Source organism: Acipenser ruthenus, chromosome 52 (genome assembly GCF_902713425.1).
Source record: "Acipenser ruthenus chromosome 52, fAciRut3.2 maternal haplotype, whole genome shotgun sequence".
NCBI lineage: Eukaryota > Metazoa > Chordata > Actinopteri > Acipenseriformes > Acipenseridae > Acipenser > Acipenser ruthenus.
The window spans coordinates 1,600,390-1,619,315 of NC_081240.1; the positions used below are offsets into that span (position 1 = coordinate 1,600,390).

The following is an 18,926-nucleotide window of genomic DNA, read 5'->3' on the forward strand; positions in this document are numbered from 1 at the left end:
ACCGCTTTGTAGTTTTCCTTATGCTTCACAAACACACTGAAAAATGTGACATTTCAAAATCTAACATGAAATACTACTGTACTACTATTATGGCGTCCGGTAGACTTTTGCAATATCATTTTGTAGTTTCCTTTGATTACATGTCGTTAAATAAAATATCTAAATTGTGTTCGTGTGTTTTCTCTTTTTAAAATGATGTCTCAATTCTAAAATTTGTGATGATGCAAAACTTTTGGCCATAGCTCTACAGTATAAGATCACATGCTTGGATCAAGTAGGCAACGGATTGCTAAACGCACTCTCTCTCTCTCTCTCTCTCTCTCTCTCTCTCTCTCTCTCTCTCTCTCTCTCTCTCTCTCTCTCTCTCTCTCTCTCTCTCTCTCTCTCTCTCTCTCTCTCTCTCTCTCTCTCTCTCTCTCTCTCTCTCTCTCTCTCTCTCTCTCTCTCTCTCTCTCTCTCAGCCTAGCAGGCAAAACCAGCTGTTATTATCAGAGAGGGAGAGAGAAAAGGGAGAGAGACCCACTGGATTTACCAAATACAGATCGCACAAAAAACGCGAATTCACAAGAATAAACGCGATGGCAGGAGAGAAAGCTGGAGAGTGAAAATAAACAGTTTTTGCGAATGGGATGAAAAATAAAAACACCGATGAAAATTGAAGGAGGAGAGAAAGAAGGAAGAGACCCGATAAACCTGGAAAGGAGAAGAGAAAGTGAGAGAATCGAAGGATAAGAATACAAAAAAAACTGAATTTAAAACAAAAATCAATATTATTCTTTTGAGATGACAGCTGCTGGTTGAGTTCCTGGATATTTGAACGCGGTATTCCGGATTTTTGTTTTCTCTCTGCTTGCTTTTTTGGAGAAAGCTGTAGGATTACTCCTACCTGCTCGTTTGTCATTCCCGTAGGATTTTCCCGAATCGGATTCCAGCCTGGTTTCTCCGGAAGGCAAGGTAAGCGACTCTTAACTACTCAGAGGAAGCTGCGCTCGGCAGTGATCATGTGCGCTGAACGCTGGTCAACCGATGCTGTCTTTCATCACATTACCAAACAGTACAGCTGTGGACAAAAGTTTTGCATGATAGAATGAACTCATTTTGCTTCATAAAGTCGAATGAAACATGCTGGATAATGTTACGTTATTTTTGCAAACTTGCTCAAAGGGTGCATAATCTTAACTGCAGGCAGCATCAACACAGCCAAATCATTTGATAGATATTTTTCATACGTAGCTGGTCTTTAAATATAGATGATGTAATATGTGAACAAGCTATGTGTGCACTTTATTTTTGCAGTCACAGTCACCCCCCTCCCCCAGGCTTTTTCCATGGTTATGCGGCGCATTTGTCATAGTTTACCGTGGTTTATTTATTAAAACGCTTCCCCATACCTGGCTGGTCTTTACAATGCTCACCTATGCTTTCTCTGTGCTTTATTACTCTTTGCTGTGCTTTTACTGTGGGACACTTTCATAAGGGTTAGTTTATCATGGTTTGTTTTTAATATGCTTTACCAGACCTCTCTGTGCTTTACAATGCTTCCCTATGCTTTACCAGACCTCTCTGTGCTTTACAATGCTTCCCTATGCTTTACCAGACCCCTCTGTGCTTTACAATGCTTCCCTGTGCTTTACCAGACCTCTCTGTGCTTTACAATGCTTCCCTATGCTTTACCAGACCTCTCTGTGCTTTACAATGCTTCCCTATGCTTTACCATACCTCTATGTGCTTCACAATGCTTCCCTATGCTTTACCAGACCTCTCTGTGCTTTACAATGCTTCCCTATGCTTTACCAGACCCCTCTGTGCTTTACAATGCTTCCCTGTGCTTTACCAGACCTCTCTGTGCTTTGCAATGCTTCCCTATGCTTTACCAGACCTATCAGTGCTTTTTATTAGGGCTAGCTACAGTGTTCCATATTTTCAAAGCATTTTACTGCAGTCTTTAATTAACTCCTATTTATTTTAACATAGAAAAAAATCATATTAATATTATCAATGCTTGGGGGACTTTGTATTATATTAGCTAGTTGTTTGGTTCTAGCCCGGTCATATTAAAAGGTTATTTTCTGCAAAATGAATTAAAGACTGGAGTAAATACTTATTGTGTGTGTGTGTGTGTGTGTGTGTGTGTGTGTGTGTGTGTGTGTGTGTGTGTGTGTCAGTGTGTGTGTGTGTGTGTGTGTGTGTGTGTGTGTGTGTGTGTGTGTGTGGTGTGTGTGTATATATATATATATATATATATATATATATATATATATATATATATATATATATATATATATACATATTCTTTAAATAGTGATTGGTTTGAGCTGTGCTTTCTTTCTAGATATCAAACTATGTGCCTTCACTTTTATAACGCAGACAGCCCTGCAAGTATTGCTGTTCAAATTAATAAATAAAATATTGAAATAAATCGAAATAAATAATATCCAGTGCTTCAAAAACATTAAAAACATTTCAAACGAGCACTCGCTGCAGCCGGCTTATTAAAATAGGGGTCGTGCCGTACTGAGAACTGTACTACATTTTCTAGACTGAATTGAACTAATAAATGCTGTTTTTATTTTTTATAAAGACCACAAACCAGTAAACACCAGTCTATGTGCTCCCAAATCCCAGTTATAATTGAACCCGTTTTCAGAAGCTTCCAGCGTTAACCAGGATGTTATATAAATCATGGAAGCGAGACCATGGTAGTATTGCAGGGTATTATTGCAGTTTTCTCCCATGTTTTTCCCATGGTTACACTGTGCATTTACCACAGCTTAACCTGGTTCGACATTTTCATTAATATGTAGTTTTATTTAAAACTACATACTTACTCTAGTAAGTATTTAGTTTTTGTTTTGCTTCAATACACTTTAAACCTTTTCCATGGCATCGCATTTAACGTTCAAAAAACCATCAGTCATTATAATTTACAGCTGCGGCCAAGGGTTTTGCATTACCCTATAGAATTAACAAATGTAGCGTCTTGAAGTGGAATGAAAGCTGCTGAATAATGTTACGTTAACATATTGAATTACACACCCAGAGCTTTGTACTTTTTCCAGATACTTAACGAAAAACTGAGAAAGACTGAAAAGGTAACATTTCGAAATCCAACAGGAAATACTTTAGGCCTATGGCTTCTGTTAGACGTTTGCGATACAATGTTGTCATTTATTTGATTACATGACGCTAAATTCTGTTCTTATAGTTTGTTTTTTAAAAAGATTATGTCTCAATTATACAATTTAGGTGATGAAAAACTTTTGGCCATCGCTGTAGACAGGTAGACAGATTTAACCTAATTAGGATGAATCATGATCCAGGACTAACTCAGCACTTCTCAGAATACCATTGCAGCCGGCTGGGGTAAGTCCACGTATAACAGCAATGTTAATCTAAAGGGGTTGTAATCGATTCATGGATAATTGACTGGTCACACCTGTGGACTTTGATCGATTAAAAAGGAATCGATCAATTAAACTTACCTGATATCAAAAAACGGTGCTCGAAAAATAAATCTTGAAAAATGGCAGTGGGCACTTCTAAAGACCTTGATCAAAGGGCAGCTGGAAGGGAAGGTATACTCAATATTTCACTAATATCTCAGAATGAAGACAAGTTGCAAATTTTCATCGGTGCTTCCTTTTCACTGCAGTACAAGTTCCAGGCATGGAAATAAGACTCATATTTCCCCCTTTCCAGGTTTTACGACGAGATTGATTGGCCACAGTGTACAGGTAACAAGTTCAGACGTGTCTTATTAAACTCATAGTAAAACCAGGAATGGATCAAACTGCAATGGAACGGGAGTCGGAGGCTTAGTCGCAAGTAAGCCGATTTTTCTTCTTATTCCACGTATTGCTTTCACAAGGTATCAGAAAATTAACGGCTGTATCATGATTATTTTTTTAGCTAACCTAAATAAAATAGCATAGGCCTACAGTGAGTAACCTTGGAAACGTGAAAACGTACGGTATACCAAACCCAGGTCTGTTCAATACAGTATTATACTATCATTTATAGGAGGCTGTAGTGCAGCTGGTAATTCACAGTGATATGTACACGCTTGTTGTACTTTTTTAATTTTATTCTTTTCGACGTGACATTTGGCTGAAGGAAACGGCTTTATTACACTTTTCTGTGCTTTTACTGTCAGGGGGTCGGGGGGGGGGAGGCATTTGTAAGGGGACTCCATCATCCTACCCCAACACCTAATGTGCGATTCAAAGGTCGCTGTCCAGTCTGCTCTGTGCGTTGATAAACAATAAACTGCTGACCGCTCTGTGTGTTTAGTGCGTGCGTATTACGCGTATAGGGCGTAGAGGTGACGTCATGCTTTCAGTCCGCTTTAGGTAAGAAGGTGAAGGAGCGCGTGCACAGGTTCAAAATATTCATAGACAATTGAAAGTCTATCTGATTGTAGCTAAAATGCGATCCGAAACATCTAGATGCTGGGAATAGTGGTCTGGCCTCTAATGATAATGATTATATCACAGTAATGAAAAGAATTGCAATACACTTCATGGCAAGCTTTTCATATCCACCATATCCAGTATATATTATCAGTGTAGCTGTGCTGTGTGGGTATCGCTGTTATTAGTACACTGGCTGATGCGTGGTCCACTTACTCTCTCTCTCTCTCTCTCTCTCTCTCTCTCTCTCTCTCTCTCTCTCTCTCTCGTTTGCTAGTCTCCTTATAAAGAGGTTACCATGATAAAAGCACGGACTAGAGAAATAATGATGAATCTATTAAAAGCATGTTAAACTGAGAAATCAAAGTGCAGATCTATCTGTGTCTGTCTGGCGCTGCACGGTCAATGACTGCAGGACACCTGCCTTCAATTTGCAGCATGGTTCTCTCTCTCTCCTCCCTCACCCAAACTTGACATACTTAATCAGCTCTCGTGGCGTGCGGCCGATCGTTCCCATGGCAACGTTTTTTTTATTTTTTTTTTTATTTATATATATATATATATATATATATTTACGTGCGCGTTTGTGGATAGCCCTCTTTGAGTCATTTTTTTCAGATTGTCGACTCTTTTCATATTTCATGTTCCGTCCCAGTGGTCAGAACGGGTTTATCCTGGTCACTGTCACTGCCCAGAAGCGGTGCCAAAGGGTGAAACAGGATCATTTTAAAGTTTGTGGAAGAACTACGATGAAGAGCATGCAATTATACGCCAAAACTGTCCAGTTAAATTGTCATTGTGTGGGATAATCTGAACAACTGTTATCTAAATAAAACAGGGCGCCAGTAACAGACCACAACCACCCAATATTCCCAAACAATCTTCTACTCCCTACCTTATATATATATATATATATATATATATATATATATATATATATATATAGATAGATATTGGGTGATGCACACCACAAACCAAACAACCTCTGACACACATTTCTTGTATAAAAATGTATAGAAATATTTTATTTTCAAATAAAAAAACAGGGGCTTCGTAAACTAACCTATAGTGTCCCATAGTAAAAGCACAGCAAAGTAAAGCATAGGGAAGCATTGTAAAGCACAGAGAGGCCTGGTAAAGCATAGGGAAGCATTGTAAAGCACAGAGAGGTCTGGTAAAGCATAGGGAAGCATTGTAAAGCACAGAGAGGTCTGGTAAAGCATAGGGAAGCATTGTAAAGCACAGAGAGGTCTGGTAGAGTATAGGGAAGCATTGTAAAGCACAGAGAGGTCTGGTAAAGCATAGGGAAGCATTGTAAAGCACAGAAAGTTCTGGTAAAGCATAGGGAAGCATTGTAAAGCACAGGGAGGTCTGGTAAAGCATAAGGAAGCATTGTAAACGACAGGGAGGTCTGGTAAAGCATAGGGAAGCATTGTAAAGCACAGAGAGGTCTGGTAAAGCATAGGGAAGCATTGTATAGCACAGAGGTCTGGTAAAGCATAGGGAAGCATTGTAAAGCACAGAGAGGTCTGGTAAAGCATAGGTAAGCATTGTATAGCACAGAGGTCTGGTAAAGCATAGGCAAGCATTGTAAAGCACAGAGAGGTCTGGTAAAGCATAGGGAAGCATTGTAAAGCACAGAGAGGTCTGGTAAAGCATAGGGAAGCATTGTAAAGCACAGAGAGGTCTGGTAAAGCATAGGTAAGCATTGTAAAGCACAGAGAGGTCTGGTAAAGCATAGGGAAGCATTGTAAAGCACAGAGAGGTATGGTAAAGCATAGGTAAGCATTGTAAGCCACAGAGATGTGTGGTAAAGCATAGGTAAGCATTGTAAAGCACAGAGAGGTCTGGTAAAGCATAGGGAAGCATTGTAAAGCACAGAGAGGTCTGGTAAAGCATAGGGAAGCATTGTAAAGCACAGAGAGGTATGGTAAAGCATAGGTAAGCATTGTAAGCCACAGAGATGTGTGGTAAAGCATAGGTAAGCATTGTAAAGCACAGAGAGGTCTGGTAAAGCATAGGGAAGCATTGTAAAGCAGAGAGAGGTCTGGTAAAGCATAGGGAAGCATTGTAAAGCACAGAGAGGTCTGGTAAAGCTTAGGGAAGCATTGTAAAGCACAGAGAGGTCTGGTAAAGCATAGGGAAGCATTGTAAAGCACAGAGAGGTCTGGTAAAGCATAGGTAAGCATTGTAAGCCACAGAGATGTGTGGTGAAGCATAAGGAAGCATTGTAAAGCACAGAGAGGTCTGGTAAAGCATAGGGAAGCATTGTAAAGCACAGAGAGGTCTTGTAAAGCATAGGGAAGCATTGTAAAGCACAGAGAGGTCTGGTAAAGCATAGGGAAGCATTGTAAAGCACAGAGAGGTCTGGTAAAGCATAGGGAAGCATTGTAAAGCACAGAGAGGTATGGTAAAGCATAGGTAAGCATTGTAAAGCACAGAGAGGTCTGGTAAAGCATAGGGAAGCATTGTCAAACACAACAAGGTACAGTAAACTACGGGAAATGCAAAAATGTCATTCTGCTGGAATGCTTTTACAACAGGGTAATATCACTTCTCTCTGTGGTGATTACTTTCCTGCTGTGATGATCGCTGGTTACTTTGGGCTCGGCGCGGACGTCATTCAGTGGGCGATCTGGGAACTGCCTCTCTCTGCTCCTGGGAAGGTCAACAGCAGCCCAGTTTCCATCGACACCTCTCCACCAGGCACGTGGCACCCCACACGCCCTGCCTGTCACCCCGGGGCCATTGAAACACTCCCAGAGGTCACGTCAATACCCAGCTGTCAGCTCTCCACGCTCCACAGTACATCTCTATTGATGCAGGGGCTTCGGAAACACAAGGGCTCTCAGACTGCGAGTGACTGTTTCGGGGGTGGGGGGTCACAGCGCCTGTTCCTGAGACTCAGCCAATCTGGCACAAGTTGGGCTGGATCTCTGTTTCAACTCTGCTGTGCAGAAATGTAATGTAATACAGACCAGCTAGGTGAAGGTCATGCATATGAAAGCGCTAACCCTATACAAACTCACTGCACAGGCGGTTCGTGGTGCTGCTTGCTGGCTTTTGAACTGAATTATCTTCAATGGCAATACAGATAGGCACTGCAATTGCAATGCAAACATATACAATACTAAGAGCTAATGCAGGCAGGCATTTAAAGGGCACTGCAATGGTTCTGTATTACACTGAGGGGGGCAATGGTAGCACAAGTATAGGGTAGCTACAATGTGGTGCGGCTGGTAGAATGGGACCACAGTGTGCTAACTATACCCTCAATGATCTTCAATGACAGACAGACAGACAGCGGCACTGCAATGGTTCTGTATTACACTGAGGGGGGCAATGGTAGCACAAGTATAGGGCAGCTACAATGGGGTGAGGCTGGTAGAATGGGACCACAGTGTGCTCACTATACCCTCAATGATCTTCAATGACAGACAGACAGGCAGCGGCACTGCAATGGTTCTGTATTACACTGAGGGGGGCAATGGTAGCACAAGTATAGGGTAGCTACAATGTGGTGAGGCCGGTAGACCACAGTTTGCTAACTCTCTACCCTTTCCATTGATGTCCAATGGAAATGCAGACAGACAATGGCACTCCAATTGCAGTGGTTGTATACTAAGGGACTGTGACAGCAGGGTAGCACCATGGCCCAGGCTGGGTACCGGCAGGACCTGGAGATAGAAAGCTGCAGTTTTAATGCGCTGTGGCGCACTTTATTAAACAAAATAACACAAAACACAGGAGCAAACAAGACACTGCACAAGGGCCAAAATAAAAGGTTCAAACAAAGGAATAACTCTGTGTCGGTTGGGCGTTAGCCTTCACTACCAGGTTGAAAAACACAACACAACACAACACAACACAAACACAGCACAACACAACACAAACACTCGCCCCCAAACTCCTCCTGCAAGCAAACGATGTTGCTTCACTGTATACATGTGGCCACTCCCCAATTAGCATTAATTACCTAAATGGGGAATGGCCACATTCCACACGTGATTGTTTTCAGAGACGGATTTAACCCCATCACTGCCAATGTATATTCAAAGTGACCTGACAAACCATTTATTTAACCCAACACCAAAACCATGCACACACATGTACACGTTGCCACAGGGACAATAGCAGCGGAGCTGCAATGGGTCTGTTAATTAAGGGTTGTTCAGGGTAATAGAGTCAGTGCAGCCTAATCGGGATGCTGATAATCGGGATTGCTGCTTAAATGGGATACAACTCTAGGAGACGGTTCTTCCCAATGCTAATTGGGACATCACTTCGTTTTAATTGGGATACAGTATTTTCAAATGACGAACGGAGATCGCTTTTCAGAGCAGGACAGGTTCGCATAGCACAGGAGAGTGAGTGTGTGATTACTTGTGTAATGCGTAAACCATGCTCTCTTGAAGGAGCTGCTGGAGTCTCCTGTGGTTTCTCAGGCTGTTGTTGCAAAGAAAGTTGATGTGTCAGCATTGCAGCTGCTTCGCCTTGTGATGTTTTTTTTCATTTCCTGTAGAAATAAAAAACAGCGATTCATTTTGTTTAGGAATAAAAAGAAAAAAATGGACTTGTATTTTAAACGATGTGTTTAACATGTAATCTTAAAAAGTGTGATCTAAGGTCATCTCAAATGCCTCTCATTTAATTGGGACAGCTGCTTATTCGGGATATTTTTACTTCTCCCATGGCGCAGACTGTGTCGACCCAGGGGACTTTTTCGACCTGAAAAAGAAATAAGGACCAGGGGTCACAAATGGAGATTAGGTAAAGGGGCATTCAGAACAGAAAATAGGAGGTACTTTTTTACACAGAGAATTGTGAGGGTCTGGAACCAACTCCCCAGTAATGTTGTTGAAGCTGACACCCTGGGATCCTTCAAGAAGCTGCTTGATGAGATTCTGGGATCAATAAGCTACTAACAACCAAAACGAATGGCCTCCTCTCGTTTGTAAACTTTCTTATGTTCTTATGTTCTTATGTTCTATTCTAATTTCAGTGTACAGAAGAATCCCAAAGCTTTTCAATAAGGGAACCTTAAAAAAAATACCATGGTATTCATGCAAGTCTAAACCTCAACACTCCCAGCAAACCGATACTACTTGTGGTTCAGTTTCTTTCATCACTAACCTCTCTTTCTCTCTCCCTCCTTCTCTCCACAGGACTGGAGTGAGGAGCAGGTTGCCATGCCGATCCCTAATCTTTGGAAATAGACCCCGCCTCCAGCAGAGGCCGCCGCCCACGTCCCCCGTGACCCTCAAGCCCCGCCCCCCTCTTGGTGATCAAGAGCCTCATGATCACAACAGCCATGGGAACGGTGCGCGTGAACAGGTGTGCCGCATTTCCATTAGAAAGAGAATAGAGGGCAGCAAGCAATCTCATTGGCTAACAGGGGTTCCAACTTGTGTCATAAGTGATCTATTAATAGCGCCTAGACTTTTAGGACTGAGACATAATTAAAAAGAAAAAAAAACTATATGAACATAATTTAGATCTTTTATTTAACATCATGTACAAAGAAACTACAAAATGATATTGCAAATGTCTACCGGAAGCCATAATAGTAGTACAGTAGTATTTCATGTTAGATTTTGAACATTTTAAAATTTTGTTCAGTTTTTCGTTCAGTATCTGGAAAATTACAAAGCGGTATGTAATTCAATATGTTAACATAACATTATTCAGCAGGTTTCATTCGACTTTATGAAGCAAAAAGTGTTAATTATTAGGGTGATGCAAAACTTTTGGCCAGAGCTGTAAACATTACAAACAATTTGTTCATTGATTCACATTGTATAGATTTTGTACAGTGCAGAAAACTTACAGATTAAAGGCAAGCCATGTTCAGGTTGGACACAATCCATAATGTCAATTATTCAAATATTCCTGTAGATTGTGAAATGCACGTTTGTTTAGTGTCTCGTTTTGAAAAATGAGGTTTTCTAGTTTTTCTCAGAGAAGTGAAAGAGATTATTTCAGGTACATCACAACTGGGAGAAACTCATTAATAAATGTGGTGTTGGGGTTGGGGTTGGGGTTGGGGTTAGGGTTAGGGTTAGAGTTGTATTAGTGTGCTGTGTTATCAGAGAATCACAGCAAAGTATAGGGCACTAACACTCTGCCACACAGAGCGAGACAGAGAAAGACTAGAGCCCTAAACCCCAGCTGACCGCAATCCTTCATCCTGTCACCATGAAACAGATAATCCAGCCAGGGGACATAGAGCCGTCCCAGACTCACAGGACAGACACGCACCAACACATGACAAGCTGGCTTAGAGAGAGAGAGAGACAGAGAGAGAGAGAGAGAGAGTGCTGCAGTGTGGAAGGCAGTGGGGTTTGAGGAGCTCAGTGGTTAGATAAAGAAAGCGCTGGGCTGCAGTGTGGAAGGCAGTGGGGTTTGAGGAGCTCAGTGGTTAGATAAAGAAAGCGCTGGGCTGCAGTATGGAAGGCAGCGGGTTTGAGTAGCTCAGTGGTTAGATAAAGAAAGCGCTGGGCTGCAGTGTGGAAGGCAGTGGGGTTTGAGGAGCTCAGTGGTTAGATAAAGAAAGCGCTGGGCTGCAGTGTGGAAGGCAGTGGGGTTTGAGGAGCTCAGTGGTTAGATAAAGAAAGCGCTGGGCTGCAGTATGGAAGGCAGCGGGTTTGAGTAGCTCAGTGGTTAGATAAAGAAAGCGCTGGGCTGCAGTGTGGAAGGCAGTGGGGTTTGAGGAGCTCAGTGGTTAGATAAAGAAAGTGCTGGGCTGCAGTGTGGAAGGCAGCGGGTTTGAGGAGCTCAGTGGTTAGATAAAGAAAGCGCTGGGCTGCAGTGTGGAAGGCAGGGGGTTTGAGGAGCTCAGTGGTTAGATAAAGAAAGCGCTGGGCTGCAGTATGGAAGGCAGCGGGTTTGAGGAGCTCAGTGGTTAGATAAAGAAAGCGCTGGGCTGCAGTGTGGAAGGCAGTGGGGTTTGAGGAGCTCAGTGGTTAGATAAAGAAAGCGCTGGGCTGCAGTGTGGAAGGCAGTGGGGTTTGAGGAGCTCAGTGGTTAGATAAAGAAAGCGCTGGGCTGCAGTGTGGAAGGCAGTGGGGTTTGAGGAGCTCAGTGGTTAGATAAAGAAAGCGCTGGGTTGCAGTGTGGAAGGCAGTGGGGTTTGAGGAGCTCAGTGGTTAGATAAAGAAAGCGCTGGGCTGCAGCGTGGAAGGCAGCGGGTTTGAGGAGCTCAGTGGTTAGATAAAGAAAGCGCTGGGCTGCAGTGTGGAAGGCAGTGGGGTTTGAGGAGCTCAGTGGTTAGATAAAGAAAGCGCTGGGCTGCAGTATGGAAGGCAGTGGGGTTTGAGGAGCTCAGTGGTTAGATAAAGAAAGCGCTGGGCTGCAGTGTGGAAGGCAGTGGGGTTTGAGGAGCTCAGTGGTTAGATAAAGAAAGCGCTGGGTTGCAGTGTGGAAGGCAGTGGGGTTTGAGGAGCTCAGTGGTTAGATAAAGAAAGCGCTGGGCTGCAGTGTGGAAGGCAGTGGGTTTGAGGAGCTCAGTGGTTAGATAAAGAAAGTGCTGGGCTGCAGTGTGGAAAGCAGTGGGGTTTGAGGAGCTCAGTGGTTAGATAAAGAAAGCTCTGGGCTGCAGTGTGGAAGGCAGTGGGTTTGAGGAGCTCAGTGGTTAGATAAAGAAAGTGCTGGGCTGCAGTGTGGAAAGCAGTGGGGTTTGAGGAGCTCAGTGGTTAGATAAAGAAAGCTCTGGGCTGCAGTGTGGAAGGCAGTGGGGTTTGAGGAGCTCAGTGGTTAGATAAAGAAAGCGCTGGGCTGCAGTGTGGAAGGCAGTGGGTTTGAGGAGCTCAGTGGTTAGATAAAGAAAGTGCTGGGCTGCAGTGTGGAAAGCAGTGGGGTTTGAGGAGCTCAGTGGTTAGATAAACAAAGCTCTGGGCTGCAGTGTGGAAGGAAATAGGTTTGAGGAGCTCAGTGGTTAGATAAAGAACGTTTTGAAGGTAGTTAGGTATCTGACTTTGATTTTGGTTATTCTTTAATTTTCAGTTCTCAGATTCCAAGCGTTGAAAGCAGAATATGCTTGCCTTTTTAATTCCCTGTAACTAATCCAATGCATTTCATCCGACTTTATGAAGCAAAATTATAAGGGTGATTTTGGCCATAGCTGTACATGATGTATCATATAGAGGTCTGTATCGCTTGTGATACGAGACCACAGCATAAAGAACTACAGCTCCCAGCATCCCTCACCACTGCTGCGGGTGCAGAGGCATGCTGGGAGCTGTAGTCATAGCCAGCAAATTCAGTTAATTCTATATGGTGATGCAAAACTTTGGCCATTGCTGTACATGATGTATCATAATAGAGGTTTGTAACATTTGTGATACAAGACCACAGCATAAAGAACTACAGCTCCCAGCATCCCTCACCATTGTTGAGGGTGCAGAGGTATGCTGGGAGCCGTAGTCATAGCCAGCAATGCTGATGCAGTCCGGTGACGCTGTGCCTCTCTCTCAGGTACAGCATCGTGTCGACAGACGAGGACGGTCTAAAGGTGTCCACACTGGGCCTGCATAACGGAGGAGGAGGAGGAGGCAGTCTCCACGGCAACCACTACCACCACCACCATCACTACGGCAACCACAACAACGGCAGCGGCAGCGGTGTGGGGGGGGGCAAGGTGTCAACGATGGGGGTGCGGGGCCGGAAGAGGAGTCGCTTCGTGAAGAAGGGCGGCCAGTGCAACGTGGTCTTCACCAACATGCAGGACAAGCCCCGCCGCTACCTGGTGGACCTCTTCACCACCTGCGTGGACATCCGCTGGCGCTACATGCTGGCCATCTTCTCCTCCGCCTTCCTGGCTTCCTGGCTGTTCTTCGGGTTCATCTTCTGGGGTGTGGCGCTGATCCACGGGGACCTGGTGGCAGGGGGCAGGGAAGGGGCCGAGGGGGTGGAGTGGAAGCCCTGCATCCTCCACGTGCAGAGCTTCGTGGGAGCCTTCCTCTTCTCCATCGAGACCCAGACCACCATCGGCTACGGCTTCCGCTGCGTGACGGAGGAGTGCCCGGCGGCCGTGGCCACCGTCGTGGTCCAGTCCATCGTGGGCTGCATCATCGACTCCTTCATGATCGGCACCATCATGGCCAAGATGGCCCGACCCAAGAAGCGGGCCCAGACCCTGCTGTTCAGCCGCCACGCTGTGGTGGCACTGCGGGACGGCAAGCTATGTCTCATGTGGCGGGTGGGCAACCTGCGCAAAAGCCACATCGTGGAGGCCCATGTGCGTGCCCAGCTCATCAAGCCTTATGTGACGGCCGAGGGGGAGTACCTGCCCCTGGACCAGGTGGACATCAACGTGGGCTACGATGCGGGCCTGGACCGCCTCTTCCTGGTCTCCCCTCTGGTCATCGTCCATGAGATCGATGAGCACAGCCCGTTCTATACCATGAGCCGGCAGGACGTGGAAGGCGGAGACTTCGAGATTGTGGTCATCCTGGAAGGCATGGTGGAGGCCACGGCTATGACCACGCAAGCCCGCAGCTCCTATGTGGCCGGGGAGATCCTGTGGGGCCACCGCTTCGAGCCGGTGGTCTTCGAGGAGAAGGGGCGCTTCCAGGTGGACTATGCCCGCTTCCACAAGACCTACGAGGTCCCGTCAACCCCTATCTGCAGCGCCAAGGACCTTAGCGACAACGCCTACAAGATGGCTGAACAGTCCTCCCCCTCCTCCTCCCCCTCCCCTCCTCCGCAGCACAGGCCCCTCCTCACCCCACCCTCCATGCTGCCCCTCCCCGCCAGCGCCTTCTGCTACGAGAACGAGGTGGCTCTGTGCTGCAGGGAGGAAGAGGAGGGAGAGGAGGAGGAGGGGGAGAGGGAGAGGGAGCGGGTGAGGGAGTTCAGGGGGCAGGCGGATGTCATGAGGGTGCTAGAGGCTGGTATTCCCCTGGACTCTGTGTCGTACAGGCGGGAGTCGGAAATATGACTGACCCCAGAACAGAGGAGAGGGGGAGGGGGCTGCTTCAGAGTTTGGCGCACCCCTCTTGATGTGAATTTTGTTTTGGGGAATGGGTCAGTGTTTCAGGTAAATGTTCCAGGGAGATTATTACAGCATAAACAACCCTCCCCATCTCTCCTGCCTTCCAACCTCACGACAGATTTAAGACTTCCATTGGAGAATGACCAAACTTTGGCAGGTCTATCTGGGTGTCTTATTTGGGAAGAAAGTGTGTGTGTGTGGGGGGGGGATTACAAAGTAAGGAACTGTTTTAAACGTTTTATTTTTTTATTTTTGGTCGATTTACAAGGTTCCAGAAACTGGCCAGGATTTAAAAAAAAAAAATGTTGGCCATTGAACGGCATTTTCAAAGACGTGTGACCAATTTTAAGGAGCCTGGTGAGCTATGGTCTTCCTGGGTGGCTCTCTGGCCAATCTAAAGCAGCCTCTCCTTTAAGAATCGCCCCTGAATGTATGCATGGAGACAGGAGTCTGGAAGCAGTCTTACTGGGAGGGAGGGAGGGATGGAAAGGGGGTGTCAAGACCCTCTTCTGATATTTCAAACTGCCCTGAAGTTGTTTTTCTTACCAAATCCCAGACAGCGTTGCTTGAATTCTGGATTGTGGATTTTTGTTAGCTGTGCTTGCTGACAGTTACCAGCAGGGATTGAATTCCTTGTTTTCCTCCCGGATTTCATTTCCCTTTGTAACTCTCTCTGCTTAATACCGACAATCTTTGAACCTTGCGTTCTGTTTGCATGCGCTAAGGACTTGGTGAAAAGAATGCTTTATTAAGTCATTTTGTAGGATCTTTTTTAAAAAATAATCTTTTCTTGGACTTCTTTCTATAAGTATTAAAATTAAAATGAAGCACAGTGGTTTATTGCTTAGCATGACTTGCACAGATAACTTTGTACTTGATAAAAAATAATAAAACTGTATATTGCAACAGAATATCCCCGGGTGTCCCATATGACAAACTACTGGCTTGTGAATTGTATTGATGTCGTTATAATAGTTTTATTTTAATATACTATGATTAAACTGTAACTGCGGGGGAATGCAGTGACTGCGGTATGATATCACTGTAACAGAATGACAGTGTGACTGCGGTTTTAGATCACTGAAGTTGAATTATATTGTACCTTCATTCCGAGATCACAATGCTATACCAGATAGAGTACTGACGTTCTGCAGCATTGAAGCTGTAACAGAAATTGTAAATGGAGCACTATAATCGGAGGTGTATTTTTTACACGGTAAAAAAATGACTTATTTCACGGCGCATTCCCAGTCTAAAAATATATTTAAAAAATATAAAAATATATTATTAATGAAGAAAAAGGAATGCGGTGTCACATTCCAAAACGGATCTCTTTCCTCTCTATTATTCAACAAACGTTCTTAAATACGTCCATACCTCAACAGTCAACGGTCAGCTGCAGAACATGCCGGGTGTTATGTCCTGCTATGAAAGACAATTCTATTTTCAACATCAGTGAATTATCAAAATGGGCAGAGAGATCTTTAACAAATATTTCTGATCAACTTTGATGCATCATTTGTGGGAAGGAAGCAAACTAAACCGGCTGCCAGGTTCCTAAGTTTGCATTTCATTATATGACAGAAAATATTTACACCATTCCTTTAGAAATGGGAGTTTTCACGGGGAACTACATATTACACGGCAATGGGAAATCGTGACATCGCTGAACTGCGGCTATGTTGTCATTCTTGTGCTGTTCTGTAACGATAGACATCTGGTACAGTTCAAATATCAATAGTAGTCATTTGGGATATCCTGACGATACAGTGGCCGTTCATTAATTGTTTTTTTAAAAAGTCATTTTTACAAAAAGGACTAGCATACAAATGTAAAAGAAATCGCTTTTTCTTTTCTTAGAAGTTTGTCTCTCACCCCTACCTGTGTTCCCGTCTTTTCGTTTCTTCTTAAAGTTTGGTTTATTTACTACAGCACTTTCTTGTCTGTCTTTATTTTCTTTTCTCGTCTGTTTCTTCCTTCGTTCTTTGCTTCTCTTTGGCGTTCAAACTTTTTTTTTTTTTTTTAGTTCTGATGTAAAAAGTGAAAAACGAAAACTTTTTTTTTTTTTTTTGTGAACTGCACACAGTTTCAACAGGCTTGGACAAATGTCACTGGACACCGCAACCAGCTCCGAGTGTCTTTTTCAAAGATTGACTTACACTGGCAACAAAAAAGTATTTAGGCTATACATTTCATAGCATAGCCTTAATTTCTCCGCCGTTGTTTATCAAATATACACAAAGGTTTCCAGGTTTAAACTATGAACTTATAGACTTACCGATTGCGCCAAATTACACACGCACGCACGCACGCACGCACACACGCACGCACACACACACACACACACACACACACACACACACACACACACACACACACACACACACACACACACACACACACACACACACACACACACACACACACACACACACACACACACACACACACACACACACAAAGTACAAAGTACAATCTAGAAAGAAAACTACACCTTTGATTGATTTTGATAAAGATAGCTGGTGTTTTTGTTTTGTTTTTAAAGCAGCAATTTTCTTAAACGATTGAAAACAGTTCTCTCTGTTTTGGTGTTAATAATAATAATAATAATAATAATAATAATAATAATAATAATAATAATAATAATGAGTTTCATTTATTTTATCTGTTTGTTATTCCTTTCAAAGTTCATAGGTTTTTAAAACCAGATCGGAAAAAAGCGACCCGAATGACTGATGTTGTCCATTGACGTCAGACCAGAGTTGTATAACATTATACACACACACACACACACACACACACAGACACACAGACACACACAGTAGGCCTATAACGTGGATCAATGACGCTTTGAGGCAATTTTGCACTTTATCTATTCAATACAGTATATATAGCTATGGCCAAAAGTTTACTATCACCCTGTAGAAGGAATTAATTTTGCTTCATAAAGTAAAGTGAAACCTACTGAATAATGTTACGTTCACATATTGGATCGCAGACCGCTTTGTAGTTTTTCACATACTTAACGAAAAACGATCAAACATGAAATATCTAACATGAAATACTACTGTACTACTATTATGACTATCATATAGTTGTTTTTTTTTAAATTATTATTATTAATAATGTCTTAATCCTAAAATTCTAGGTGAGGCTAAACTTTTGGCCAGAGCTGTCTAGTATTCACTCGGGGTCCTATTCATGTACTGGCGGTATTGCTTTATGAATACAGACAGCCTGTTACTGAATTTCTAAAAGCAAGACTAGCATTGAGAGTCAAAGCTTTTCAAAGATCTGTATTTTTCTGGTAGTGCAGGTTTTTGTTTTGTTTTTCAACAGGCTGTAACACGGCTGATCTATTCAGTGGGTGCAATTCGATCTCAGGAGACTGGTTTTGTTGTCTGATAGGAGAGACATTGGGAGGAGGCTGTAAATGTGTTCATTCTGTCCTGTGGATCTGTCTGTATTTGATTTTGTTTTTCGTTTGTTTTACGGGGACTGACCTTTGACCTTGGTGACGTCTTCCTGCTTATTCAGATCTAAAACGATTTTTTTTTTTTTTTTTTTTTTTAAATAATGAAAAGCACTTTATTCCCGGTCTAGAAACCCCACTGTAAAATATTTCAATAAAATATATATATTGTTAATTTTTTAATGGTCTCATGTTTTTGTTTCATGTGTTCGCTGATATTTTGCTCTGCAGATCATTTTACATTCACTCTGCATCAATCATCTACCCGCGATTATCGCGGTCGATTCGCCAGCGCTGTAAAATGCTCTAACAATGCAGCTGTCTCACCGGGGTATACCCTTATGAAAATGAAATATATATATGTATAAAATATACCCGGTCAGTCACTGCGTGTATAATTATACCATGTTGAGTTTCCTATCTATGTATCTATTTTATAATGCATGTATGTTAGGGCTTTTTTTCTCCAAGTGTTGGCAGGGCAACTTCTCAACCCCCATAGAGTTACCCAAAGTAAAAGCACAGCAAAGTGTAATCAAGCACAGTGAAAGCTAAAGCATAGGGAAGCATTGTAAAGCACAGAGAGGTCTGGTAAAGCATAGGGAAGCATTGTAAAGCACAGAGAGGTCTGGTAAAGCATAGGGAAGCATTGTAAAGCACAGAGAGGTCTGGTAAAGCATAGGGAAGCATTGTAAAGCACAGAGAGGTCTGGTAAAGCATAGGGAAGCATTGTAAAGCACAGAGAGGTCTGGTAAAGCATAGGGAAGCATTGTAAAGCTCAGAGAGGTCTGGTAAAGCATAGGGAAGCATTGTAAAGCACAGAGAGGTCTGGTAAAGCATAGGGAAGCATTGTAAAGCACAGAGAGGTCTGGTAAAGCATAGGGAAGCATTGTAAAGCACATAGAGGTGTGGTAAAGCATAGGGAAGCATTGTAAAGCACAGAGAGGTCTGGTAAAGCAGAGGGAAGCATTGTAAAGCACAGGGAGGTCTGGTAAAGCATAGGGAAGCATTGTAAAGCACAGAGAGGTCTGGTAAAGCATAGGGAAGCATTGTA

General features: G+C 43.4%; 1 protein-coding gene across 4 annotated transcripts; it reads left to right on the plus strand.

Moving 5' to 3' along the window:
- The first annotated feature begins 458 nt into the window (after positions 1-458).
- On the plus strand, positions 459-16,869 carry LOC117432609 (ATP-sensitive inward rectifier potassium channel 12-like). Of its 4 annotated transcripts, XM_059016216.1 has the most exons (5): positions 2,939-3,092; positions 3,247-3,363; positions 3,700-3,825; positions 9,575-9,743; positions 12,882-16,869. In XM_059016216.1, exons 4-5 carry the CDS (start codon positions 9,706-9,708, stop codon positions 14,344-14,346), a joined length of 1,503 nt encoding a protein of 500 aa, XP_058872199.1. In that variant the 5' UTR covers positions 2,939-3,092; positions 3,247-3,363; positions 3,700-3,825; positions 9,575-9,705; the 3' UTR covers positions 14,347-16,869. The 4 variants fall into 4 exon arrangements, with proteins under 4 accessions (XP_058872198.1, XP_058872199.1, XP_058872201.1 ...); XM_059016218.1 differs by lacking the exon at positions 3,700-3,825; XM_059016215.1 differs by lacking the exons at positions 2,939-3,092; positions 3,247-3,363; positions 3,700-3,825 and adding an exon at positions 459-954.
- The last annotated feature ends 2,057 nt before the right edge of the window (positions 16,870-18,926 follow it).